This window comes from Leuciscus leuciscus (genome assembly GCF_965113295.1).
Source record: "Leuciscus leuciscus genome assembly, chromosome: 17".
NCBI classification, from domain to species: Eukaryota; Metazoa; Chordata; class Actinopteri; order Cypriniformes; family Leuciscidae; genus Leuciscus; species Leuciscus leuciscus.
This window is the reverse complement of record NC_138741.1, coordinates 14,338,675-14,366,371: the sequence shown is the minus strand read 5'-3', so window position 1 is coordinate 14,366,371 and position 27,697 is coordinate 14,338,675. Positions and strand designations below refer to the sequence as shown.

The following is a 27,697-nucleotide window of genomic DNA, read 5'->3' as shown; positions in this document are numbered from 1 at the left end:
CAAGTTTCTTTTGTACATAATAGGCTGTTTTGGTCATGACTCACGGTAAGAGGAGCAAGTTGGGCAGCACTCTTGGCTTGCTCACCCAGCTTTTTCACTTCTGAGGCATATGCTTCCATTTCTTTCTCCAGTCTTTGGTTACGCTGGAGCAGAGCTGTACTGCTGGCCTCATCCTTTCCATAATCCTCGTCAATGAGAAGCGGTTTGCGGTCATCAAGCCATGATCTGGCTTCGGTAACATCTGCAAAATACTGAGAAAAAGGAAGAATGGTGTTTAGAACACATTTTTATCCCAACCATGATCCACTGAATCATAATTTCTCACTTTCCATTCAGAAGGAGCCTATACACAGCCAAGTGTATTGGTTTCTACCTGCTTGATAACATTGGCTCCATGCAGTTTGTTCTTTCGGATGGTGACTTGTTCTTGAAGTTGCTGCCATTGTTTCTGAAGAGTCCGAATCCACTTTTGGATGTCTCTCTCATTGGGGTGTCTCCCCCTGCACAGCTCTAGGCCTCTGGATAAAACCCCCGAGCACAGAGATTCCTGTGATTGAATCTCTGCTTCTAAAGCCTGCAAAATACATAGCCATTTTTTGCTAATCTTAGTAGCTCTGATCCAGTCATATTGAGGTCAAGCAATGTTAGTCTGTTCTCTGTCATAGAGGTGTTAACACAGCATTAAGTATTAATAAGCTATATGTGGTTAGAGATAGATAGATAGATAGATAGATAGATAGATAGATAGATAGATAGATAGATAGATAGATAGATAGATAGATAGATAGATAGATAGATAGATAGATAGATAGATAGATAGATAGATAGATAGATAGATATAAAAATGTGGAGAGTAATATGTTTCATCGATTCTACAATTTTGAATTTGATTATTGTGTGTGATGGCCACATACCTTGTGGTTCTGAATGGCCTGCTGAATTTGACTGAGGTCTCTTCCCAGAGCTGCAGCCTGTAAGAGGACCCATTTCTCATATATCCATGCTTCTACTTCTTCACAATCATGGAAAAACTCAAAGACCTTCAGCTGCCCCTCAAGAGCTTTTCTCCTTTTTGGACAAAAACAGACAAAGTTGTCACTGTACAGTAAATGTCCATAGTTGCTTTAAAAAACCATTTCTACATCAGTAAACAATCCTGTCTGCATTTAATTTAACGTGCAGTCTAGCTTTTGTAAATCTAAGTATATAGTACTTGCCACAAGTAATTTTTTTGTCCTCAGTTTAGAATCAGTCTTAGAAATCGCTTCTAGTACAATCAGATGGGTTTAAAGAGATTACCTGTTCTTGCTGAGACCCAGTAGGGAGTTGTACTGGCCATTAAGATCTTTAATTTCCCTCTGGACTTTTGTGGCACCTTTGTGTTTAACCTTTAAGGCACTGCTGCTGATGGCATTCAGGGTTTCTCCAAGTGAGATGATCTGAGTGTCTAGCAAGTCCTGCTTTTGCAGTAGGGCTACCACCTCTGGCAGCTGTTTTCCTATGTCTGAGGAATCTGCCTGGGTCTTCAAAGCAGGAACGAAAGCAGTTTTCAGAATTCATAATGCTCAGTGATAATGTCTGTTTGTAGTAAGAAGAATACATATGTTATGTTCACCTGTAATTCCCTGAGGTCCAGAGATATTAACTCAATGTCTCTGAGGACAGCAAATGTATTCACAGCATCTCCAACATATTCTTTCTGCTGCTGCAGAAGCTGCTGCAAAGTTTTCCAATGGTTCATGATATCCACCTGCCTGTAACACACAATACAGTAATTAATAAGAAAAACATCAATAAGAAACATTAATAAGATAATAAGCTAATATTATCTAAGACTATTTTCTATTAAATGCTTCCACACCTTTAAATCGTTTTTTACTTTGAATAATATAAAGTCCGTTTCGATATCCACATTCCTAAGGATTAACAAATGTTTCTCTGATGACTTTTGAAATTTAGCCATGTATGTTATGCTAAAATCTTTAGTCCACAAATAAGAAATAGCCCAAATGTAAAAAAAAACTTATTTTATAGTGCCAGATTCAGTGAAATTGTTTTTTACTGAAATACTGGACATTTATTTTTGTGTCTTTTCTACTGCACATAAAAATAGTCATACCTTCTATCAGTAAGTAATTATAAACAACCTGCAATTCTTTGCCCCCTCACCTGCGAATCACTTGTGCCTTGCTGTGGTAGTTCTCTCTCTCAATGACAGCAGCCATTTCACTTAAAGCGCGGAAACGTGGTTCACGAGCCAAAACATCTGTTCCCAGGGCCTCCAGTCTGCGAGCCGCAGTCTCAGCCTCCTCCAGCCTTTGCAGCCCTCCCAGGTCTTGTTGTTGGATCAGTTGCAGAGTGTCCTCCAGGTAGCTCTCCCTCAGCGTAGCCTTGCGGCCAAACTTCTGGGCCAACTGTTCCAGCTGTTCCAGCCTTATCAGCGCACTCTGGAGATCCCGCTCTCGCTGGTATTCTGCTCGCTCTAGCAAGGTCCAGTTCCTTTCGATATCCCCCATGGTCTTGCCTTCTGGAGGAATATAGTCCCACTGGTTGTTTGCCCTCAGCTTGGTTCTCAAGTTGAAGAGGTGAGCCTCGATGGTCCCCCGTTCCTGGTATTTCGGAGGCTTCTCAATAGTGCGGTATGTCTTGAAGGCAGCCACCAGATGCTGCATTTCTCGCAGGGAGTTGGGGAAGGAGCGGTCATTGAGCTCCACCACCTTGGTCCTGATCCAGCGTATTAAGTCAGACACCATGCTCTCATACAGACCCTTCATGTCATCCAGTTCTTTCAGAAGGTCCACAATCTGCAAGCAGTGAGATGGTAAACAGACATAACATATATTTTAGAAAATACTGATGTCGAAGCAGATGAATGAAATTCAGCTGGACAGTTCAGCATTAAACCATATAGTTAGGACAATATACCTAAAAGTAAAACTTTTGTAATAATATACTGACTCTCATGTCATTTCAAACCTGTATGACTTTCTTCTTTGAAATACAAAAGAAGATATCTTGAAAAATGTCCATACAATGACAGTCAATGGTTTCCAATGTTGTTTTGTACACCACTGACTTTAATTGCATGGACAAAAACAGTTGAAAATGTCCTCAGATTATCTTCTTAAATGTTCCATAGAAGAAAGAAAGTCATACAGGTTTGGATAAGTTTGGTTTCTACAAACCAAAAAGGTAATAACCACTATATTAAAGGGATTGTTCACCCAAAAATTAAAATTCTTTCATTAATTACTCATTTCGTTCTAAACCCGTAAAACTTCCGTTCATCTTCGGAACACAAATGAAGATCTTTTACATTTTTAAAAGTTCATAAAGATCATAAAACTAATCCATATGAACTGAGCAGTTTAGTCCAACATTTTCTGGAGAGACACAATCATTTTATATGATGAACAGATTAAATTAGGCTTTTATTCACATAGCATTGATCAGCTTGTTCAGGTGTGTTTGATTAGGGTTGGGACTAAACTCTGCAGGCCCTCCAGGACCACCCCTGCATTAAAGGATAGGTGATTTGGGAGGATATTTATATTCAACAGCTACACAATATCTATCTACTTAATACACACCTTTCTTACTTCTGGAACACTGCTTTGCGGCTCAATAATTGTGTGTCTCATGTTCTGCCATCGCAGCCACTGAGTGCTGAAAGAGCCACTGAAAGCCATTGTCATCTGTTATCCCAGCCGTGTCACACCTGAGAGCTGGCAGTCTTACCATAAAATGAACACAGAGTCTTGACATCTCAGAGCCTGGCTGGGCTTATCTTTGTCCCATCCATCCATCTGACGAGATCTGTCTGTCATTGTTTAATACGCTTTTGTGACAGCTAACACTACCCCACAGCTGTGACCCAGTCAACACATACCAGTATTTCTATTCACACGAGGACATAGTGGTGAGTGAAAGTGTCGTACTGCACAGACAGGACAGGACACTTCACGCCCCTGTTTTTCTCCATGTGTATCCTGCTGGCATGTTAATGGCATCACCTGACCTCTGAGCTCATCTTTGCTGGATCAACTCCTGTTTGTCAAAGAGTATCTCAGGACGTCTTCCTTCCTTTTTGTCAACATTATCCGATTCCGAAAATCTGTTTCTTGACAATGCAGTGCAGGCAACTAACTCTCTTGTTTAGCAGAATTTACAGCCCAGAGTTACTCTGATCTGATTAAGACCAGGGCTCCTCCTTTTGACCCACAGTCAAATCCACTAATCCTAAAGAATCTCTGAGATTAGAGTCCTCATTCAACACTCCAGAAGCTGCAGTTCATACTTTCACAAACAGAGGGTGCCAGTGCTTAACATTTCCCAAAAAGCTTTGTGTAAATGTGCGTGGATGGACATGCTCATGTGATATTCCTTTGTCCCAGTGGACCAAAGAAAAGTGTATATCTTTGTAAATAATGGCATCTATTCAAAGCCAAGCCTTAGGGATAAATCTTGTATCACTAATAACTATTTTGACCTAAATGCAGGTTGTATAACTTGCTTTTACTATTATTTTAAGTAAGTTGTAAATATAGATATGTCTTGGGTCCCTTGCCTCAGTATAGTTTATGGGATTTTTTGGTCTGTATTTTCACAAGGTGAATGTCATAAGCTTGATTGCTTATTAAGCGATATTTGGGGTATCAATAATGTCCTTTTCTCATTCGACATTGTTTGTGATAAGGCGAATTGGAAGAATTGTAAATTCCATATCTATTTTCTAAATGCATTTTCTAATTGTATGTTATTGATTTTATTATACACAACGGTGTAATGACAGACAGCTCTCTGATGACATTTGGTGAACTTCTCCAATCATTTTGTTCACACAAACCTGTCCCTTTCTTACAATGGACTGCAAGCTCACATTAAGATCTATCGCCATCCAATCAACAACCAATGAATAGAACCAAGTCCCTGTCCTACATTTTTGTCTTCTCAATAACCCATTTCACTCTAATGCACATCAAAACATGCACTACTCGCTACTTCCGTTACGTCGTGACTAAGTAGGCTACAAAAGTATGAGCAATAGTGATAGTGATGCTTGTCATAGCATTTTACATTTCTTTGAACTACATGTGTTTGCTAACTAACCTTAGCAATCCTCTTCTGGATTGTTTGGCCCTGCTTCATTTTGGAGAAGTAGTGGTAGTACAGAGATACATAAGTCATGATAGACTTTTCATCTGGATGGGGAACCATGACATCTTCAACATCCAGGAGCTGCATTATGCCAAACTCGTCCTCTGCCAGAGTGAAAGCATGGGTGAGGCTCCTCTTTGGATCATCCTGGCGTAGTCGGTTGTAATCAAAAAGATCAGGCCTGGAACAATGTTATCATTAAATCACGAGACTGAATTTGTGGAAAGGGAACATGAAATACTGATACTGCTATCCACTCCGAATACTACCGATGGGCGTGAATTAGAGCATTGAAGGCCAGTCCATCTCTCCAGCTGCTTGAGAAGTCTTGCACATTGACATTGGTGTAACCGGCGGTCTTACGCTGACACCAGATCAATAGAGCGTCTTTGGCTGAGCGTCGTGCAGCACTGGCATCACCACCAGCCTGAAACCAAAACAGAATGTAAAACAGAGTGACAAACATACCTTTTGCTATTAAGAGTCTCTACAGGGGCCACTCTAAAGGCCTTACCTCAACAATATTGATGGCTCCAATCTGGAAGCGGAGAATGATGATCCAAATTAGCCCCAGGATCAGGGTTCTGTCTCCATCCACAACATTTTCTGGACCAATCAAATCTACGCGGATCTATAGGAAGATGAAAAGAGAGAAAAAGGATAACCTACGATTATAGGTGTTTATCCACAGTTTACTTTCAAGGTTACTTTGTGAAAACAGTGTGTTTTAAAAGATTTATATTTGTATTGTACTTCTTTACTTTCAGTGTACCTTGGTTTTAAGGAAGGCAATGGCAATGCTGTTGTTTTCCAGACAGTGAACTCTTAGGGTGCGTCGACTGGGAGTGGGCAGTTTCTCTCCAGAGATGAGCTCCAAAAGTCGCACGAGATGCACACCAGTTCTTAGCTCAGTAAATACATCAGTCAAGTCAACCTTTTCCTTTAAAGTGCATGCACATTAAAAGAGAATTACACACATTTTCCACCACACCCAAATAATCATTAAGTGGAAAGACAATAAATGTAAACAAGTAAGGTTGCAGGCAGTGACGGTGAAATCCTTAAACCCAATAATTGCTTTTTTTATTATTTTTTTTTATGCATCAAACAAGTTTTGAAATGAAATTAGCTGCTGGCTTTGTCTTAACATTGTGCTTGGCTAATTGCCACTGTATTCCACTATGACTTGACTCTCAGTAAAGCCGTCCTGCTCTCAGCTTTCAAGCAAGAGCCTTGCAACCACTCCCTAATCCATGTGTTGTGGGAATCTGATGTCTCTGAACAGATCTGCTTACTGCCTCCAATAGGCTCTGTTTACCCAGGGAATGAACTGAGGGAGCTTAAAGCACACCCTGCTCCTCTGGTAGGTCCTCAGGGATGTAGTTCATCACTCAAGAACAATGATAAATATTTTTTTTTAAATCTGCTTGCAATTTGTACATTTTTTTGTTGTTGTTGCAGCTTTCGTAATTGCTTTTAAAAGCAAGAGCGATGATATCAGCTAACTGCTAACTTACATATAACTGACTGTCGACTGGTCAAATAAATGCTGTGTGTTTGGGTGGAGTATATTTTCTCTGTAAGTAATATTTGGCTATTTTGAATGATCTGCATGACCTTTTATAATAAACATGTTATGAACAGTGTCGTTTGATACAGAACAATACACAGGAGTAAATGAGGAAGGGGAAAAGGAAAGGGAAACGTTTAAAACATGTCATTCTTTCAGACAGCTGCCTGGATAAGCTATTAATATATTTGTGTGTCGTTGTAGCACCACTTGTCTTTTTTACATCTTCCTGCTGTTTATTATGCAAGATAAGTTGGTTCACACAACAATGGCAACAAGTATGAACGGAGGTAATATGTAACCACTGTTAAACATAACACTCAAAGGGAGACATCCAGTGGAAATATCTGGTATTAAAAAAAACATATGTAATGACAGTCAAGGCGGAATTATTTCCTTCCTCAATCTAATATTGGTGATGTTGATGTAAGACTGCATTACAAGCTGAATTATCTGTGCTTTTCCCTCCCCTGTGCTGATCTGTCACAAAAGGTTTGTGTAACAATGTATAACAATTAACTGAGTTTTCATTTATGCGTACCTGCCACTTGCTTTCATTATTGTTATTAAACTCAATCTGAGATCTGTGTATTTATGAAAAACCAGTGGTCTGACTTGTTTAAATACTATCCACTTACCATGAGACAAGAACATGAAGTATATAGATGGTAATGCAGTGAACAATGATTAAAATAATTATGACCTTGACTGGGTTCAAGGGTTCAAGAGTGAGCACATTACATCATAAACTACAGTAAGTCACAGGACTGGAGTCAGGATTACTAACATTATATTACACTAGATATCACCAGAATTATCGCAATATCTAGTCGTGAATCACGAATGTTTATGTAAAAATATTGCTGAATCATCAACAGATATCTGATTAAACTAGGGTTGATTAATTATACATTTATAGATAGCTAACTAGCCATACTGTAGCTAGATAATTACTATTAGAAAAGTGTAAATCATTGAAAATGTAAGCTTCAGTCTGAGTGTTGGTGCTTTGTTGTGTCACTGGCTGTAGATCTTGTTGCCTGAGCTAGCATTGAGGTTCAGGAAGGTGTTGGGAGGACCTGTTCATACCCCATTCTTTGAAAAGACACTGTTCATCCATTTTGTGTAGGTCTTCTTCTGCACCGTCATCCGCTGCTCCTGAAGCTCTCGGAATCGGCCATCAGACTCCTCTCCATCTCCTTGTTTTGACATCTCTTGACTGTGTCAGTCCCTGATAACAATTGAAAAATGCATGTAAATGTTTTAAAGACACAAAAATCTCACATTTCTGCTTCACCTCATGTCCTGCACCAGAGCTTGTTCATTTACAATAAATAGCTGCCCAAGATGGGCTTAAACATTAAGCCATACACATGACTGGTGAGGCCTTTGCATTTTTTTTTTTTTTTTGATCTTTTGGGAAGATATATTATATATATCTTGGGTCATATTCAGCACTCATGTATATATAAGTGAATGTATCAGGGCAATCGTGTATCTCTTGCTGACAGTGTAATTATGTATGGACTTTACAGACACATTTTAAAGCATCATAAAAATACCTAGCATTTCCAAATCAGGTCATATCACTGTATCGGTCATCAAATAAATACTTTGAATATATATGGCCTTCAAGGGTTACATATTATGGTAAACTGGCCAACATTTTATTTCTTGATTTTTTTTCAGATGTTATACTGTATAGCATCATCTTAGTAGTATCTTAACACTGTTATCAGTGCTATTATACCTATATAGAAAACTATATTATTTTATATCCACATTTACAATTAAATTTTGACATTTGTTTAATATAGTTTAAAATATATATCTGCAATTATACTGTAATACATATTTTTTGCAAACAATTCAAAAAAAAAAAAAAGTTAGATTCATGATAGCCATGTTGTCATTTGAATTTCCCACAACTAATAAAAAACATGCTAAAAATTACGACATATTTTGTAAGTTAGCTTATGATGCACAGCATACAACAAACTGAATTCACTTACCCTTCTCAAGGATTGTTTTCAACTCTTAAACAGTCAAAGATAATTAGATATTCATCATGGCAAAAATGGATAATTTGAGAGTAATCCGATCTGATCAGTATTGAGGAACTGAACTGAACTTTGATGCTGTTGTAATGAACTGAAAGGGAGGGTAATTCTCACTCACCTAGCAATGTGCTACTTTGGGGGTAAAGGTTGCAGTCATATTCACTATTTCATGCAATTCAGCAGCACACACCTCTCTACATGCCAATCCAGGAACAGTCATGCCAATGCTATTCTAATTGAATCAGGGTTGAAACAGCTGAGATTACTTTTCAAAAAAGATTTAGTAGGCAACACATTCAAGATTTAAAATTTCAAAATAAAGTGAAACAATTTTAATATGAAATAGAAACATTTATAACATTCCCTTTTTAAAAAGGGTGTATAATATAAAATCTGTTATTTTTTTTATTTTTTTTTACAATCAATTACACATTAACAGATGGATGGAGGTTATATATATGCCAAAGGCTCATTAAAGTATAGGCAATACCATCAAACACATATATAAATGTAATTAATTGTTCCAAAAACATGAAAAGAATTTCTGTAATCACTTTTTACAGTAATCTTAATTTCAAACATGATCTTTCATGTTCACAAGCCACTAAAGTTGAACTCATGTCAAATAATTACATAGTCTAGTTCATGTAATCCACATCTGAGCTGACAGAAACCATCTACGTATATTAATTAAAATGTACATATAATTATTGTAACAGTGTTTAACATTTAACACATTTACTTTCGGCAGTATTAATATATATATACAGCATAGTGGCGTTTTCATGATGAAAACTGATTTCATTATACAACAGAAGTTCTTTTGAACCTCAGAAATATAAACACTATTTAATTTTAAGTTTTCTCTGTCATTGTATACATTGTTAATATTTTTAATATGTGTATGTATATATATATATATCGAAAAAAAAATGAAATTGTAGAATAGTTTATAAGAATTATTTTTTAAATGTAGTTGTTTAATTTCTTTAAATGCTTGCAGCTATAAACTATTATAATTCTTCACTAACTAGTCAGTGTCAGACAAATATTATAGACAAAAAACTTTGGCAAAACTCAGTGCTGTTCAGTATAATGCTGTTATTAATGTGTAAATGTATTATTTATTTATTACATATGTCATGTAATTCAATAAATCAAAATATCTAACATGAAAAATATCTAACATCCCAGCATGTGAAAAGAGTGTATGTAGTAATTTTCTATTAAAAAGTTACATCTAAAATATTAATAATGAGCCAAATTTTAATTGCATTATGAAAGACTGAATACTGTTTCAGTTTCCCTACAGTCTATTTCAGGATTCAGGATCATTTTCAAGTTCATACGAAAAGTGTGCATTCAAGGAAAAGGTTGATGTAAAAAAGAAACTGTAAAACTATATTGTGCTGCAAAATTAATTGAATAGCTAGGTAACATCTGTGGATATTCACACTGTGTCAGAATGAGTGAGATGAATGGATACTTCTGTCAGTGCCTCTGTGACAGTTTGTCATGTATAGGAAGATTATTTTTGGCTGCTGTTATGCACAATTTACAACTAACATTTTTATTTCAAATGAAATGTAATATAACATCTTGAAAGCACTGTATAAAATGTTCTACAACCGCACTGCCATCTATTTTCACAATCTGCAAGTACATGGTGAAATAACATAAGATCAGGGATAAAATTTAGCGGTAACCATATAATTCTAAGGGCTGTAATTTAAATGTGTATGCCGTGTCTTTCAAAAATATTAATAAATTTGTTCTTTAACTCTGAGTTAAAGAAATTACATTCCAAATTACCCACTCTTAGGCATATGAAAGTCACAGAAGTCTGTCTAATTTTGACCATCAACAGCATTGTTGAATACAAAAGATGGCTTAACCAATAAAACTTCAATTCTTTCAATTAAGTTTTTAAGGCTTCAATTTTCAAAGGCCATTTTGTGCTAGCAGCTGGCTGATGAAAATACATATATGAAGGTGCTCAATCCTCCTGATGGTTGTACAAGATGTCTGCGGTGGGGTCCTTCCTGTGAGACGGAGGCACTAGATGATTTGGTAGCTCTGCAGGGAGCTCAAATCCCTCAAGTTTGACCCTAATAAGGTGCTGAGCGAGAGCAAATTCTTCATCATCCAGCATCCCGTCCTTATCACAGTCTGCCAACTTCCAGATCTTTCCCAGTACGGTGTTGGGCAGGCGAGAACTCATCATCTCCTTCTTGGCATTGATGCCAGTTACCTTCCCATTGACAGGCATCAATGTGTAGAAGATTTCATCGTAGCGATGTTTGTCGCGACTTACGATCCAGTCCTCAGTATCAGCCCCTGCACTGATACCCTCACCGTAGCCATGGCCAAAAGGCCCGTCAGACGAGTCTTCAAAGGCTCCACCCATTACCATCTGAGACGGCTGTTTGCTTTCTTCCTCTCGGATCATGTTCATCAGGCTTGAGATCTTGGTGGACAACATTCTGTCCACAGATTCAATCAACTTCAATTTCAAAGAGGGGAACTTGCTGAAGTCGTAGTGTTGCAGTTGCTCCTACATTAGTAGATGTGAGTGACAGAGGGAGACATTTAATGTCAAATGAATATAGCATTAACAGATAACACACTGGGTTATCGGAATATATTGGTTTCATTATTCATTTACATTTTTAATAACGTGTGTTTAAAGATCCTGACAGACACAGATTTATAAAGTAAGGCCTAAAAAATGATGCATCCAAGTCCTGAAGTGCTTAGTTCAGTGATATGATGTCTAATTCTGGAGTGAATCAATGTCGCCAGTTGCGGCTCTATTTAGAGCGTGGCCTTTATCTTTCAAGTGCTGCCTGGAAGCTGTCTGGTCGGAAAGTTTATTGTTAGTACATGTGTTAGTCAATAATCAGCGAATGTTATTATAGTTAATGACTGCTGTCTTTTCATATAAAATAAAATAATGCATCCCTGGGGTTCATTAAATGTGTAAGATCGAACGTGAGATGCGTGCCTGTAAATCTCTGGAAAATTATGTGAAACTGCATTACAGTGCTTGACTGGAATCTTATTTTCACATATATTTCAATGCAATTTCTCATGTGGGGCTAGTGTCTACAGAGATTCATGCTGGCTAAACATCTTCAGGCAAGACCTGAAGAAAGTGAAAGTACGGACTGTTCCTGCTCTACAGGCAATAGCAGGGCTGGGACTCAAGCAGACCCCCCAAGGGACTCAAGCATTGTGCTAAAACACTGAACAAAACAAACATTCCTCAGATCTACAGCCTGGAATCCATCATACATCTGCACTAATTAACATAATTTAATAACCAGCAGTTGGTGGAAATTGCATGCATGCAAGAACAGATCAAAAATGCTGGTTAGCTCGCATCCTGGTTAGTTTTGTTTACTTTGTAAACATATGTTGAAGCTATAATATAACATCTAATATTTACCCATGTTCCATGGACACAGGCCAGGCCTTACCTGCATTTTAATGACATTAGGGAAATCTCCAGGTGAGATGTGGTGCTCCCTCTGCAGTATCTGATAGATCTCAGGCAGGTGGGCAATCAGCTCCTCCTTTTTCTTCTCTTTCCCAAACAAGGAGGGCATTTCTTTCTTTAAGTAGCTGATGATATAAGCATGCACCTATAAAACACACAGCAGACACACAGCAGATTATAGTCAGTAAGTTCATAAAAAAGTATGGTGTGAACAATGGTGCGTAGCAAGTCAGCCCTGGGCCCATATGCAAAAAACGGGCCCCCTAAGCTGAATTATAATAAAATAGAATAGAACAGAATTTCTTATTCTATTATAATAAATTACACTGACCTAATATTTAATCACTACAAGTAAGATGCATTTTTGCAAACTATAGTCAAACTATTTAAAGCAAAACCTAATTAATGACATAAAACTTCAAATAAAAAAAAAAGTTAAAAATAAATAAATAAATGTTACATCCTTATGAAAGTAATCTAAGAGTCAAAATGCAATCACAAAGATTGAAGTTTCGTTAAAAAGCAGAGGATTAATATCAGTGATGGGGTTTGGGGGAAGGCTTATGGTTTAACTTACTATAGACATTTTTTTCTCACATGACATCCACCTCCTGTTACTCTAGGATGGTTGCATAATCAAACACCATCTCTGTGTTTACACCTTGGAAGTGTCCTTGCCAAAGGAACATTCAAAAGCATCTGTGTTTATACAAACTTTTTCCTCAATATAGAGGAAGTACACCACAAGAGATCTAAATTAAGGTTGGGCTTTTTCCTTTTATGCTATGTTTATTCCTCTTAAGGATGATTGGCGGCTCGAGGAGGACAGGAAAGGCGTAAACATGACGAGTGGCAAGACTTAGTGGGGTGGAGAGGTTAGGAAAAATAAGGGCTGTGCTCTCTTTGAGCACATTACACACATTCCTTTGTACCACGGAAAGGGACTTTTCTGGGCTTTTCCAGGAGATGGAGAAGGCATTTAACTGCCTCACATGGCTTTACCATTACAGGAAGGCATGCACAGGGCTACAGGATTCCTGTTTGCTGAACGTGTTTGGAAAATATTGCGGAAGAGATAAGACGCACTTTCTGTCATGGTTCCATGTGAATTGTTTATACCGTCCAGATTTAAGTGCACGACGCAACCAGGTTGTGTTGATTGGGGCTCATGTGGCACAATTTGTAAGTTCGAACAGTGCAGTCAGCCAAAAACAATAGTGGTTGAACTAAGGTCAAACACAAGACAAAATAACAGACAATGAGCAGCGATGTTGGAAAGTTTCAGCGTGGGTTTTACAAGCAGCAAGGCTTAAATATATTAACACTAAAAATATGTATGTCGGCACTATGCCTATACTTTTCTACTGCACTGGAAGCTCCTGTCACAAGACAAATTCCTTATGTGTGTAAACATACTTGGCAATAAAGCTCATTCTGATTCATATAAAATAAGTCAAAATAATATATAATGTAGATTTTAGGGTTCCCATTCTTTGATGAACACCAGATTTAAGGACTTTTTAAAGCACTTTTTATTTTATATCAAGCACAATAAAGACAGACATCCCACCCTGCAAAAACTCTATATTCAGGAGACTCACGGGCCTTCTGGGAGAGGTGGGATGTTGGTGGAGACAATAAAGAAGGGATAATCTGGACAGTAACAAAGACCTCCCAAATGGAGGGAGGTTACATGTTAGGGTTCGGGTAAGTAGTTGACATGTATAGTCAGTAGAACGTCAGTTGGGGGACCATCACAATAAAGTGTTAGCATATATTAAGCAGACAGTACTAATACTCTGATGAGACAATAATAAAAATGGCGCTAACCAATTTTAAAAACATCAAAATGCATTTCTGTGTAGACCTCTACCTCTACAGAAGCTGTGACTACTACATACTACTTAGACAACCTACCTTAGCAAGACGAGCTCTTTTGATGAGGTCATTCAGCTTACGCAGGGCAGCGTTGCGAGGCAAACCCTGGATGTCTCTGAAGAGATCTTGTGTTTCAGCTTCAAACAGACGTCGATTTTCAGCATTTTGGAGAGGTTTGGCCCAAAAAGAGCCGAGATAGACCCTCACCACCTCTGGAGTATTGATCACCTTCCCCAGAGACCACATCAGTGCACCATAAACACGCATCAGCTGCTGAGTGTCCACTTGGTCGGCCTTGTTCAATACCACACGGATTTTGTCATCCTGCCCACGGAAAGCTTTGATCGCTTCAGAAAACTCATCAGATATGTCCAGCTTATGGGCGTCAAAGAGAAGAATTATACGGTCCACTCGCTCTCCAAACCAGCGCAGAACCTCAGAGAAATCGTAGCCTGTAGTGGAAAAATATAATTGGAACAGAATAAGAATTGAAATACTGTATACTTCATTAGTACACAGGTACACATTAGTTACACACCATAGTGACGTACAAATGCAGTAGTAAAACAATAGTATAAAATAACATAATACTAAAACATAATGGTACAACAAAGGAATTCCTAAACTTTTTGTCAGCCGATCCCTTTGACCTAAAATTTTAACTTGAAGAACCCCCTTGAGATTTTAAGCTAATATATTAATAATTTAACAGCACATTCACATGTTCATGGTTCTCTGATATTGGTTAATGGTCACATGACAAGCAGGTAAACAAGTAAAAATATTTTAGTGTCAAATTTTCATTTCATTTCATTGTTTTTATTTTTTAAATATATATTTATTTATTTTAACTTATATATGATTTAATTAATTATTCACTTTTCATCAACTCACAAACCCCAGTTTGGGAAATCCAGACATAATATATATTAAGAAAAAAATATGCATAATAATCAAATAAAAATAATATAATATATAACAAATAAACCTTCTAAAATAACTAAATAAAAATTAAATTCTAAGACCAAAATTCATATTTAAAACACTCATGTCACCTCTGATAAACAGATCATTCTAAATTGTAATGTAGACACATGCATTTTAGGTAAAGCTGCTTTGAAACAATATGTATTGTGAAAAGCGCTGTACAAATAAATGTGAATTGAACTGAACTGAATTATGGAAACATCACACACACACAAATTCATTTGAAATTGATAATTCACAACTGGACATTTTTTTTGTTAAACTGCCCTTCATGCATAAATAATGGTTACACCTTTCTTTCTGCAGCTGGAAGAAACAGGACGAGAGAAGGGTGTAACGATAAGTTTTCAGGTCACAGACCTGGCATGACCATGAGAATCTCGTAGAGACAGGGACACCATATCAGCCTTCGTTCACATGTATCGTTGATCAATTCATTTGAAACAATGAGATCCAACTTATTCAACCACCCAATGCTCATGAGGAAATTACGCTGCTCCAACAACAATGGCATGTATTACACATCACTATAATTTTTTTTTAAAAAACATTCTGCCAAGATTTTACAAAGGAGGAGCTCAGTGCTTACTCTTAGAGTGTGGGAACCATCAATGGTATTCCATGTAAGGCAGCTTAGTACAGAAGAAAAGGCTCTCCCTTATCATTTTTCCATTTTTAATAACTTTTTGACAAACAGTTAAAACTGAGCGCATAATGACCAACATTAAACAGTTTAAAATTGAAGAAAAATGATATGGTTGTACAGCATAAGTCACACCAGAAGTCGTCAACTTACTAGCATTATTTCCCATAATAATTAAACACTTCTATAACGAGCAGCCTAAATACAAATATGTTGCCCTCATTTGTAAATCTAAAGAATGCAATAAGTATCACAATTTAAAGCAGCCACAACACAAATGTCTGGCAGTAAAAAATTCTGTTATTTTCAAATTTTGTAGAAAATTCATAGTCGTATTAAAAATCAAATATGATTGATGCACAAGGCCAATGGTGCATCGCGAGATGTGTCAGAGATGCTAACGTAAGAGGAATGCAACCTCAGCTGAGCGGCGCTAAAGCAAGAACAGATGTGGAACGCCCATGTGTCTTATCCCTCATGGCCGAAGTTGCGTCCGTACATTTGTGCGGTTCTGCGGCTCCGCCACCAGGCCTAATCTACAGTTTGCAGACCCTCTTGCGCCTTACTGTACCTCTGCTGTTGTGCATTTTCATAGATAAATATTATACAGCATAACAGACATATCCCACAACTGTTAAAAACTGCTTCTCGGTAGTACTCTGCCTTTTTAGTTAAAATATAAAAAACTGTGTGAAAACAAAGCATGCTTGTTAATGATCCTGTAACACATAAACACTGGTTACATACTGTGGTGCCAGAATGCTGATGTAAACCCAGAAGTGTGAAAAGAGGAAAAAAGAAAGTGAAAAATGCTGACATCATAACACCACACACTCATCAGGGTTTCCATTGTATCTGCTGGTGTCATGTAATGGGAGACAGGGACGGAAACAACAGAGGAAATTTACAAAGAAACAGGCCAGATCTGGTGACTAAAATGAAAATTAATGACTAAAGCATTATGATTGTTCCTTATTCTGGGAAAACGAGATTCAGTCCTCTAGGGAGTGAACCAGTCTGTCTGTTGTAATGCATCTATTTTCAATGAGAAATAGCCACAGACAGACAGACTTCAGAATGAAGAATTCAGCCAGCTAAACAGCGCAGTTCATGCTGTGTTGGTCATGTGACATTATCTTCCCTCTACCAAGATTTACCTAAACAAATGGCTATTCTCTAATAAACATCTTTGGAGGAGCACTTGAGAAAACTGTCAAGAGAAGAAATGGGGTGCATTTGATGGTGTACATTTTGTCATTTGTTATCCTGTTGCATTGTGTGTGGCCACGTGACCAAGTCTGTGCATAACTCCCGGCCTTTGTTTATAACACAATACAAGATGGATTGGCTCTAAGACACTATAAAGACCAGAATGAACATCCTGCTGCTGTACAGTAGGTATTGCAGGCACTGACCTCTGCTTAAGCGCTGCTTCTCGCCAGACAAGATCCCTGGTGTGTCAATGATGCTAATGCTCTGCAGAACTTGGTTGGGCATTTGAGAGCAGATGAACCTATCGAGACAGATGGAGAGAGTTCATCACCTCATGTTATCACTGGAAATGCTGGTTTTATCACTACATTTGTCAGTTGACTAATTTGATCTGAGTCATGGGAAACAGATGAGATGCATTTTCTTTTAAAATTCTTTCAAAGATACAAGAATCAGGCCTGACCCATTTAAATGGGACACTCTAGCAGTGATAAATAGAGTATAAAAATACAAAATAAAATAAGTTAAAAAAAATTGCTCAGGTTCAAGTTGGTCACACTAACTCTTTGTGCTGACTAACAGCAAGCTGCTTGAAAGTGATTTCTGTGTGAGCTGTTATTCATACATGATGCTACACTATTGACAATGGACATTTTTCGCCCCCAGAGTTTAGCTGAAATATTGCTAATATGACCGCATATTAACAGAGACAAACTTTATGAAATTTTTGAAACCTAGAATGTAACCTAATTATTTCTTTTTTTAAATAAGACATTGCATGCATCCATCCAGAACACAATGCTGTCACTGCTTTTAAACAGGTTGACTGAGGTGAAGGATCTAATGGACAGTGGTAAACTATTCCACAACCTTGGGGAAACTTTTAGAAGAAAAAAACAAAACAGATATTCAACAAATGAAAAATATATTTATGTAACTAAAACTATTATTTCATATTATATCTCCATGTTGAGGGAATATTATGGTGATGTTAAGATTGCAATATTGTCTCAAGTGAGCTTAGAGGATCTGTCTTTTTTTTTAAAAACAAAACCTAAGAGGAAATTGCAACATCTGTGATCAAACATCACCTGTCAGCTGCAAAGCAGAAGGACATGTTGAGAAATAGAGGAAGAGGCATTCAAACAAGTTTCATTTTTCAAGAAAATGACACATGCATTTTTATTCAAAAAGCCAGTAGATAAAATGTGTTAGAGAGAATGAGAGAAAGAAACTGCTGTGCCTAAACGTGCAGTCACATGACGCACAACGAGATCCACAGGAAACGAAGTGCATTGTTTTGAGGTTCCTCTGGAGGAGAGGAGATGTTCTTTGTAAAGTGTGCCTTTGACCTCTATAGTGGTCACTGTCAAAGAAGCACTTACCCATTTCCCCTCCACATAAATATCCAGCAAACAGGGGGAAAAAACCCTTTCCCTTTGTCTAACTGTCTAGGTACTAAAATTAAACATTAAAACTTGTGGTAGCTCATGCAACAGCTTTGGTTACCTAAAAGGAGAAGTGGCCTTTTCACAGTATTTGAGACACTTTGTTTGTTGAAAATATTTTCCTGTAATATGGGATGAAAGGAAGAAATGAATGAGCGGCAGAATGTTTTGTGGAGAGAAACATGTAAACCTAATGGAATGGAAGTGATATGCAAAACTACAAAGCAATAATGTGTATTTAACATGAATGCTTTGTCTTTTTATAATTATGCTGTAAACCTTGAACTGCACTTGTGCCATAACAGACATATTGCTATCCTATGCCACTGCCAAAGCAAGAAAATAGAAAATCCTTGTTTTGGCAACGACCCGGTTAAGAGGGACATTCGTCACAGAATGTAGCGAGCAAGAATATGTGCCCACATTCTAGATTATCCCGCCAGATGACATGATGTCTAACAACCATTCTCTTGGCTTAAGCTTGACAGAACATCTCATGAACACTGGAATATGGTGCTATCAATTTATTCAGCCCCATCTTTCTACAGGGTTAGTTTGCCCAAAAATGGGTAAACAGAAGCGTGCTTGCTTCTTCGTCAAGCAAGAACAATTGAATAAAAGCCTAAATTAAATCTATTCATAACATAAAGTGACTGTGCCTCTTCAGAAGTCTTGGATTAAACTGCTTGATTCAAATACTTTTACAATCTCTTTATGAACTTTTTGAAGTGTCAAAATTGAATTGGAATCAACATTCAATGGAGGGACAGAAATATCTTCATTTGTGTTTCAAACATAAATGACAGCTTCATGTCATTCCAAATCCATAAGACTAAGTAATTGATGGCAATTTAAATTTTTGGATAAACTATCCCTTTAATAAGCCATATTAAATAATACTACAGTTGCAAACTTTGAAACTGAAATCTAAAAAGTAGCGATTGAGCGCTTGATATTTACCTGTTTAAGAAGGCGTTTCCGAATGCATTGAGCTTGCGGAAAGGTTTCTTGGGGTCCACAACCAAAGCATTTCCCGGAACAACCCCCTCATTCTCATTGTACATCACAGCTATGAATCCATCTGTCGTTGGTTCAGGGCCAATTCGCATCCCTGGAAAATCCTGCTCCAGAAGATACCTGCAAGAGAGAGAGGTTAAGTATTAACAAAACACTTCTTTGTTGAATGGAGCGGCAGAATCAATGTGACAGCACATGCTGACAACAAAATGTCACGGTTGGGTGAGAGTAAATGAATGGAATAATTTACAGTCCTACCTTTAAGTTGAGACAGAATGCAATAAAATAAAGATACTCAATAAAAACTGATCAAGGATCAAAGCTAAACAGTGGCACAAAACCATTGGATGATGGCTAGAATGTGAAAACAGACCTATCCATCAGTCTCTCACTCTTCCTGTAACTTCCTAGCCAAATCATAGATTCCTACCACATCCTGCCAGAGGATGAGAAAGTGTCAAAGGTTTCCAAGCAAATAAACACACATGGCTTGTCATTAAATTGAACATAAATTATAAATCAAACTGCATTCATTTAAATATGGCTAAATGTCTCCTTAGTGCACGTGTGTAATGTAATGGAAGAACTTTTAGCAAAAGTATGACTGAAAACTGTTTTACAGGTGGAGAGGTGAAAAAAATTATACAAACACAATTTGTTTTGGCTTTTCATACTCACATACAAGCAAGAACTTATAGTATACTTCGTATAGCGACTTCATTACTCTTTAGACTGGAATGTGGAGCTTAAACATCCATCATTTCCAACTATGACCTAATGTTTAAGATTATGAACGGCTGAGCTAGTAATACGCCAGTTCTAGTTTGAGAGGATTTCAACACGACTCACAGAGCTATTGGATTTTCTTATTTATTCAGAGACTCCCTGTCTAGCACAGGATCCGATTAGACCCAGCACATACATCAAAGCTGGATGCTATTGACCAACAGCAAAAAAGTCAATAAGAAGAATAATGATGCTTTTATGAGTTGTTTGCATACTCTCCAGCCTTCTGCTTCTCTTCACATATGAATGGACTATGTGAGCTGGCATAAGCTGTAATACACCCAGGGTTTGCAGCCTGTTGCAGTAACCACAAAGAGCTGACTGTACTGAACCTAACGCGTGTACATGCTGTTCTATTAGTAATTAAATATAAATAAATCCAAAGTCACAATAAATATAGTTGTGTGACTGTGTCTAATACTATTATAAAGCCATTCTTGGCTTGCAAGACATTACTACTCGATTACACCTTATTTTACGGTGTCCTTGTTACAGTGTAATTAAACAAACTACTAAAACAACATGCACTTACTATAGGGTTAGTATTGGGTTTTGGTTTAGTTGCATGTTTACTGCTATTAGCCTTACGTAAAAAGTGTAAGATGCGTAACCACCCAGGACTCTAAAGAGTGTTACCTACTATTCATTCATTCACTGGCAGAAAACTATACTAAGCGTTTTGCTGAAGAGCTGACTTTCTAACAAATCTCTCTCAAAGCAATGCGTTACCTTATAAAAGTGGTCTTCCCTGTGGAATACTGTCCCACCAGGAGGACCATGGGCTTGCTCTGGAAGTCCGCCTGCTCCAGCGCCGGTGAGTGGAAGTCATGGAAGAGGTAAGTCTCCTCCAAAGGCAGCAGTTTCTTAGCATAAAGACCCAGAAGTCCTTCAGTCACTGTTTGAAACATGTCGCCCTCCTTGTTCCTTCCACCCTGCTCCTTATTTACCCAAGTGAACATGTTGCCGTTCCTCTTAGAACTCTCTTTTATACGTGATGCAAGCTTAGTTCCCTTTTTTTTAAACTGGAGGAATTTAAAACGGTTCCAGTTTTTGAGTCTTGTGAAGAAAAAAACCTGATTTGTTTCAGGAGTAACACTATAGCCCATCTACTGGCCTCAGCGAGTAGTGTCCAGCTGTGACTGTGTCTGTCGTCGTGACCTCACCTGTATCCTTTTATGTGACGCTCTTTCTCCAGACTCTAGGTTTGAATATTCATTAGCTACACTGACGCACTGGTTTCTCCCGCTGTTGAGGGCGGGTTGTTAGGGTGGAGTTGAATTAGGGCGTAGTGAATCTGTAGGCACTGGCACTGCTGACTGCTTGTTCTTTTCGGGAAAACGAGCAGGGCTGAAACTAAGTTGCTGACATGGGGAAAATCAAAATCCACAAGATAAATTTGAGGAATGAAATGCTTTCACGCAGTCATTTCGCAGTAGTAGGCTACAGAACATAATTTAAATAAATAATTTGACAAAACTTTTTAAAAAGCATTTTAAAACAAAACAGATAAACATTACTAGTGTAGCCTATCTGTTGAATAAATCCCGATTATGGACTGGCGCACTTTTAATTTATTACAATGTGACTGAAATTCCACGCTATAATAGCTGAACAGACCAAGTACTCCCGTCCCGAGAGCAGCCAGGCTTGTACATTTACGTCACCTAGTGGTAAGCAATGAAATAACAGATAATTTTATTTTATTAGAGATTAAATGGCAACTAGGGACAGAAATTCACCAGCAAAATGCCACTGAAAGTGACAAAAAATGCCCAAGATATTTCAAAACCAGTTATTTTTTTTTATCTGTTATCTAACATTTTATATATTTCGTAAAATATTTGATTCTATCTATTTAAAATAAAGAGAGAACACGAGTCATGTCACAAAAAATGCCACCTGCTCCCTAATAGAAATATATATTTTTGGTGCGGAATCGATTAGGCTACATGTTAAAATGGGCGTGGTTTAGGCTGCCCGGTTGTTATCCCTAATTGGTCAGCTAGGATGGGTGTAAATAATAATTTTTTATAAACTTTTTAAAACGGTTCATTTCTAATTCAAAGGTTATCAAGATTTCTTAATGTCATTAGTCAGGTGTAAATTATTGCTAAAGACCTCTAATGTAATGTTATGTAACTTTCTTATTGGTACTCATTTCATTTTACAGAAACAGCAAAAACGGATTTAAAATTGTATTACAGGTATTAATTCTGATAATTAATACATTTATTAAAAAAAAATATGGACCAGTATCTCCATTGAAACTTTTGTTTGAGCTTTCCACTCAATGATTGCAACCCACTCATTAGACCAATTATAAGACTTCATAAAACAATTACAATAAAAAGTTTTATGTAATAGTATCAGTTTAGAAGAAAAACACTTTGGAATTTATACCATTTCTAGCAAGAGATTTGGCTGATTACAAAAACAGCCAGGTAAATTTCAGTTCTCTTGTATATCAGCTTGACGCATCCATAACAACAGAATTCAGAATGTTTTTCAACAATTTTATATTGATATATTTATACATATATTACACATTCAAACAATACTTGTGCAAAAACCATCCCTACCATGAAAAATGATCTGGATTATTGTATGTGTCTCTGGCAGCATGGCTGGAGGCATAAAGGCATTATTTCAGACTGTTTTAAAAAATAAAATACAAAACACAAAAGGACAATAGATTCTGATGCATAGCATCTATTAATTAGAACATTACAAAAAATAATGTGTCAAAGTGGTAAACACAGGGAAGGTTAAGTCATGTAAGAATAGGTTTTACATGCATAAAAACTGAGGTTTTGCTTTTTGACAATGGAACCCTTGCAGGTTCACTGTTTAGTGCCAATGTAGTCCTTCATGAATGCTCCATAGTCAGGTCCTTTATATCTACTATTCACAGAAACACATCCACCCCTGCCCTCACCAACAAGACTTTCTAGTCACAAAACTCCTCTCCATATTAACTGTTCTCAAAACACCACCACAACACAGATGTCAGCTCAAGTACTTATTTGCATATTGTACAAAACCACCAAAAAACCACCAAATACTAAACTTGTCATGATTACCAAAGATGAAGGGTTACCTTGCAGACTTAAAAACCAATTTGAGAGATGACTTTTAGCCTCAAACGCATTCATACTCACTGAAGGCTAACACAATTGACGAGTGTAAACAGATTTTTGTTTCACTTTGGGCTGGATGTTAGTCAACCAACACATCATTCGCTTCCATTTCTCCTTGTCTTGTAGATCCAGAGACATTAACATTCTCTTGCTTGATTAGAGTTGACGTATTACTCTTCACTTTATCTTATATGTGGTTGACATGGGAGATTTCACTTGCTCAAACCTCCTCTTAAAGGCTGTAACTAAAGGCCCAGCAAGGCACTGTTGTTTCCCGAAGAGCGCACCAACGCACGAGCACAAGCTGACGGCTCGGACTGTTATAAATCCAAACCTGTCCTGGGTTCTTCCTCTCTCAAGCGAAGTCTTGGCTGGGAGGGCTGCGTGACTCGATATTAGCTGAACCCAATGAAGACGCAAGATTCAAGGGTCCGGGAGGTCAGAGGTGTCTACAGTCACTTTGATGAAGATGGTATCATCTTTGATGTAGGTTCCGTTCTCCAGGACGGTCTGAGCCACGAAGAGCGGACAGCCTGAGGCGATGTTCATTTCACCAGTGGGCCGGCGAAAGCTACTGCTACTGGGGTCCGGTTTGAAGGCATCACCTAAGTGTTTCCGCGCCGGCCCCTGGTCCATTAGCATTAATGTTACTTTCTGTTTAAATGGCCATGGCAGCAAGGCATCATATTCCCCACGCATGACCACGAAGAAGAGCGAGAGATGTGTGCCTTTACCCATTCCATCCCCATTGAGATAAACGCGGGCACACATCTTGTAGCCGAAATAGCCCGTGTAGAAAGGCTGGCTGTAGAGTGAGAGGGTTTTGGAGGCCACGGCTTCCTGTTTCCGCCTTTTGTAGTCACGGATCTTCCAAATGAGGGTACCATTGAAGCTGGCCGTCTCTAGCACCTGCAGCTTCAGGTCCATCTCCGCCAGCCGGATGTCATGGACACTCATCATGTCATCGTGACGTGAGAGCTGCTGCTCTAAGGAGCCTGACGACAGTATCGAAAAGTGTTAACTGAAATCATCAATGTCGTGCAATATATTGTGATAAAAAATGTAGGCATATATATTGAGGCATTCTTACCCAGGGTGTGAGAACCAGAACTGGAACCAACACGACCCGAGTCGAGAGAAGATACAACTGAACGCATGCTCTCCACAGACCCTCTCAGAGCCTCCACCTCATCCCTCATAGCTCGCAGTGGACGAAGCTCCCGCAGCTCCATCTCAACCTCAAGCAGTTTCTCTGAGTGAGCGCTCATCAACATCTACACACATGAACACATATAGAGAACGGTTTAAAAAGGGGGTTTCCGCCAAAAGTTCTATTGTCATAGCAGGGTTTCTGGTACTTTAAGGTATTTTTATTAGAAGTTTGGAAAAAAAGTCACATCTTAATGCGCTTATTTTGCACATGAAAATAGCAATAATAACGTAACTGCAATGTATACATATTGAATGAATTGTATACAATTTACGTTGTACATACAATGTACATACACTACCATTCAAAAGTTTAGGGTTGTAGTAATATTGTGAAATGTTATTATAATTTTAAATAAAATGCTTCCATTTTAATTTTAAAATGTAATTTATTCCTGTGATGGCAAAGCTGAATTTTCAGCAGTTTTCAGCATCACATGACCCTACTGAAATCAATCGAATATACTAAAATATTTATTGTTATTAATCTGAAAAACAGTACATTTTTTATAAATGTCATATTCAATAATTTAATTATTGACATAGAAATCTTAAATGTTTCTTATTTGTAATGTTTCTTTAATTGTTCAAAATCCTAAACTTTAATTATTTCCAGGTTTAAATTACATTTTGAATCCCGTATTTTCAGTGTGGTCTCAGACTTTGAGCCAACTGTAGAAGACATGTTATAAAGCAAAGGCACTGAATTAGTCAGACAGAGGTATTGCACAGTACAGCAGACTTGCTTCACTTTATACAAAGTAGAAGTTATTTTTATCTTCACCAAATGACTCAAAAGAAAAGAAAACCACTACTTGGTGACAGCTCTCACCTGCATGCTGACTAGCTTCTGCTCCAGCTGCCTGTTCTTTTCTCTCATCTCCTCATACTGCGTTTCTACCTCCGCAAGACGACTGCTGAGGCTGGGCAGAACTTGATAGCGTTCCATCAGCTCGCTCCTAATGTCCTCGACCTACACAGAGAGATTAATTAGTGTATATGCATGCATGCATGCATGATGGAAATATGAACAGGAAAAAGCATATTCATTTTCACACCGGAAACTGATGTTATTAAAAGATTTCTGATATGTTAAACATTGTAACTATAAATATATAATTTACATACTAATAAAAAAAGTATATATATATATATATATATATATATATATATATATATATCAAATTTAATATAAAGTTTATGAAATCTGCGTTGATTGTTATACCTTGGCCTCTAGTGTGGTGTTCCTGACTGTCATCATTCTCAGGTGCTCAGATGCAAAACTGGACTCATGTTCTCTCATCTCTTGATTCAGCCCCTTTAAAATAATTACAACCATATTATTAGTCTAGACTGCAAAGAAAAAAAACTACAACAATTTCAGATATAAATGATGGCTTATATAACAACATAATAACAATAATAATATACTGCATATTAAATTCTTAGTTTATTCTATATTTTATTATGATGTTATGTTAATGAACAAATTTACTGTAAACTGTTAAAACTGTCAAATTGTAAAATGTAATTTGATATATATATATATATATATATATATATATATATATATAAATGTATATGTATATATGTGTATATATATGTGTGTGTGTGTGTGTGTGTGTGTATGTATATATATATAGATATATATATATATATATATATATATATATATATATATAGATAGATAGATAGATAGATATAGACATAGATATAGATAGATATATAGATATAGATATAGATAGATAGATATTCATTCTCTCTCTCTCACACACACACTTTACATTTCGAAGCAAATTAAGTTATTATCAAAATTGAAGTACTACAGTACTGCTAGTGTTAGTACATTTCGAATGTCATTTAATATCAATATCTGGTCAAGTAATTGTTTATTCTATATTTCTTAGTTTATTCTATATTTTATTATTATGTTATGTTAATGTACAAATTTACTGTAAACTGTTAAAACTGTCAAATTGTAAAATGTAATTTGATATATATATATATATATATATATATATATATATATATGTATATATATATAAATGTATATGTATATATGTGTATATATATGTGTGTGTGTGTGTATGTATATATATATATATATATATATATATATATATATATATATATATATATAGATAGATAGATAGATAGATAGATAGATATAGACATAGATATAGATAGATATATAGATATAGATAGATAGATAGATATTCATTCTCTCTCTCTCACACACACACACTTTACATTTCGAAGCAAATTAAGTTATTATCAAAATTGAAGTACTACAGTACTGCTAGTGTTAGTACATTTCGAATGTCATTTAATATCAATATCTGGTCAAGTAACAGAGACTGAAAGTCACCTTAAAGGTGCAACCGTAGCGAATGAAGAAGCAGGTCACCTGGGCCATTGGACAGTCATGCTGGTGACTGGACAGCTATAGGAGACAAATTCATTTTATAAATACATCACAATTCATCTGCCTTCACCCTTCATTTACAACTCAAATAATTTTGGTAGCATTACAATAAGGTTTCATTTGTTAACAACATTACTTAGCACGAACTAACAACGGACAACACCTCTACAGCATTTATTAATCTTAGCTAACGTTAATCTCAACATTTACTTAGATCAAATGTTGTATTTGTTAACTTTAGTTAACGCACTGGGAACTAACATGAATATAAACATTTTCATGAACTAACATTAACAAAGGCTAAAAGAAAATTATTGTTCATTATTAGTTCATGTTAGTTATGCATTAATTAATGTAAACAATTGAGACCTCACTGTAAAATGTTACCATCATTTTTCATGCTTTTAAAAACAAACACACACACACACACACACACACAAACACACACACACACACACGTTAGTAAATCAAAAGTAATGCTCAGTGCACTCAAAGCTTACCTCACTTCTTAGAATGGAAGAAAACGAGCAGTGATTAGGGCATGCTACAGGAAATGCAGGACAGACTGTTTCTTTGTGTTTCTGTAAAGAGAGACGACTGTTAGACTGAAATGCGCTAAAAATACATACTGTATGCTGCACACTTTCAAGATTCAAGATGCTCATGATT

General features: G+C 37.0%; 3 protein-coding genes across 3 annotated transcripts in view; all 3 read right to left on the bottom strand.

Moving 5' to 3' along the window:
• The window catches only part of sptbn5 (spectrin, beta, non-erythrocytic 5), a 30,985-nt gene extending 22,084 nt beyond the window's left edge, over nt 1-8,901 (bottom strand). Inside the window, exons 1-12 of the mRNA XM_082142854.1 lie at nt 8,740-8,901; nt 7,817-7,958; nt 5,930-6,097; nt 5,672-5,788; nt 5,427-5,584; nt 5,110-5,338; nt 2,170-2,804; nt 1,616-1,754; nt 1,300-1,523; nt 915-1,068; nt 374-574; nt 45-251 (exon numbers count right to left, since the gene is read on the bottom strand). Coding sequence (XP_081998980.1) covers nt 45-251; nt 374-574; nt 915-1,068; nt 1,300-1,523; nt 1,616-1,754; nt 2,170-2,804; nt 5,110-5,338; nt 5,427-5,584; nt 5,672-5,788; nt 5,930-6,097; nt 7,817-7,939 — 2,355 coding nt within the window. The 5' untranslated portion in view covers nt 7,940-7,958; nt 8,740-8,901. The remainder of the gene's footprint in view (nt 1-44; nt 252-373; nt 575-914; nt 1,069-1,299; nt 1,524-1,615; nt 1,755-2,169; nt 2,805-5,109; nt 5,339-5,426; nt 5,585-5,671; nt 5,789-5,929; nt 6,098-7,816; nt 7,959-8,739) is intronic.
• A 148-nt stretch (nt 8,902-9,049) lies between these two features.
• Nucleotides 9,050-22,117, bottom strand: ehd4 (EH-domain containing 4). Its single transcript, XM_082142603.1, has 6 exons — nt 20,987-22,117; nt 19,415-19,591; nt 17,210-17,307; nt 14,204-14,616; nt 12,267-12,431; nt 9,050-11,341 (listed from the first exon to the last, which is right to left on the bottom strand). Exons 1-6 carry the CDS (start codon nt 21,361-21,363, stop codon nt 10,784-10,786), a joined length of 1,788 nt encoding a protein of 595 aa, XP_081998729.1. The 5' UTR covers nt 21,364-22,117; the 3' UTR covers nt 9,050-10,783.
• A 478-nt stretch (nt 22,118-22,595) lies between these two features.
• Nucleotides 22,596-27,697, bottom strand: part of traf3 (TNF receptor-associated factor 3) — a 17,378-nt gene continuing 12,276 nt past the window's right edge. Inside the window, exons 6-11 of the mRNA XM_082142611.1 lie at nt 27,529-27,609; nt 26,972-27,046; nt 25,829-25,921; nt 25,436-25,576; nt 24,485-24,668; nt 22,596-24,389 (exon numbers count right to left, since the gene is read on the bottom strand). Coding sequence (XP_081998737.1) covers nt 23,818-24,389; nt 24,485-24,668; nt 25,436-25,576; nt 25,829-25,921; nt 26,972-27,046; nt 27,529-27,609 — 1,146 coding nt within the window. The 3' untranslated portion in view covers nt 22,596-23,817. The remainder of the gene's footprint in view (nt 24,390-24,484; nt 24,669-25,435; nt 25,577-25,828; nt 25,922-26,971; nt 27,047-27,528; nt 27,610-27,697) is intronic.

Excerpts from the sequence above, each read along its gene's own strand:
- ehd4 (XM_082142603.1), bottom strand. The coding sequence starts at position 21,363 with ATGGGCTATAGTGTTACTCCTGAAACAAATCAGGTTTTTTTCTTCACA. Across the intron at positions 17,308-19,414 it reads GGAAACGCCTTCTTAAACAG|GTTCATCTGCTCTCAAATGC; the intron begins GTAAATATCAAG and ends CTGTCTCGATAG. Across the intron at positions 14,617-17,209 it reads GAAGCAGCGCTTAAGCAGAG|GCTACGATTTCTCTGAGGTT; the intron begins GTCAGTGCCTGC and ends TTTCCACTACAG.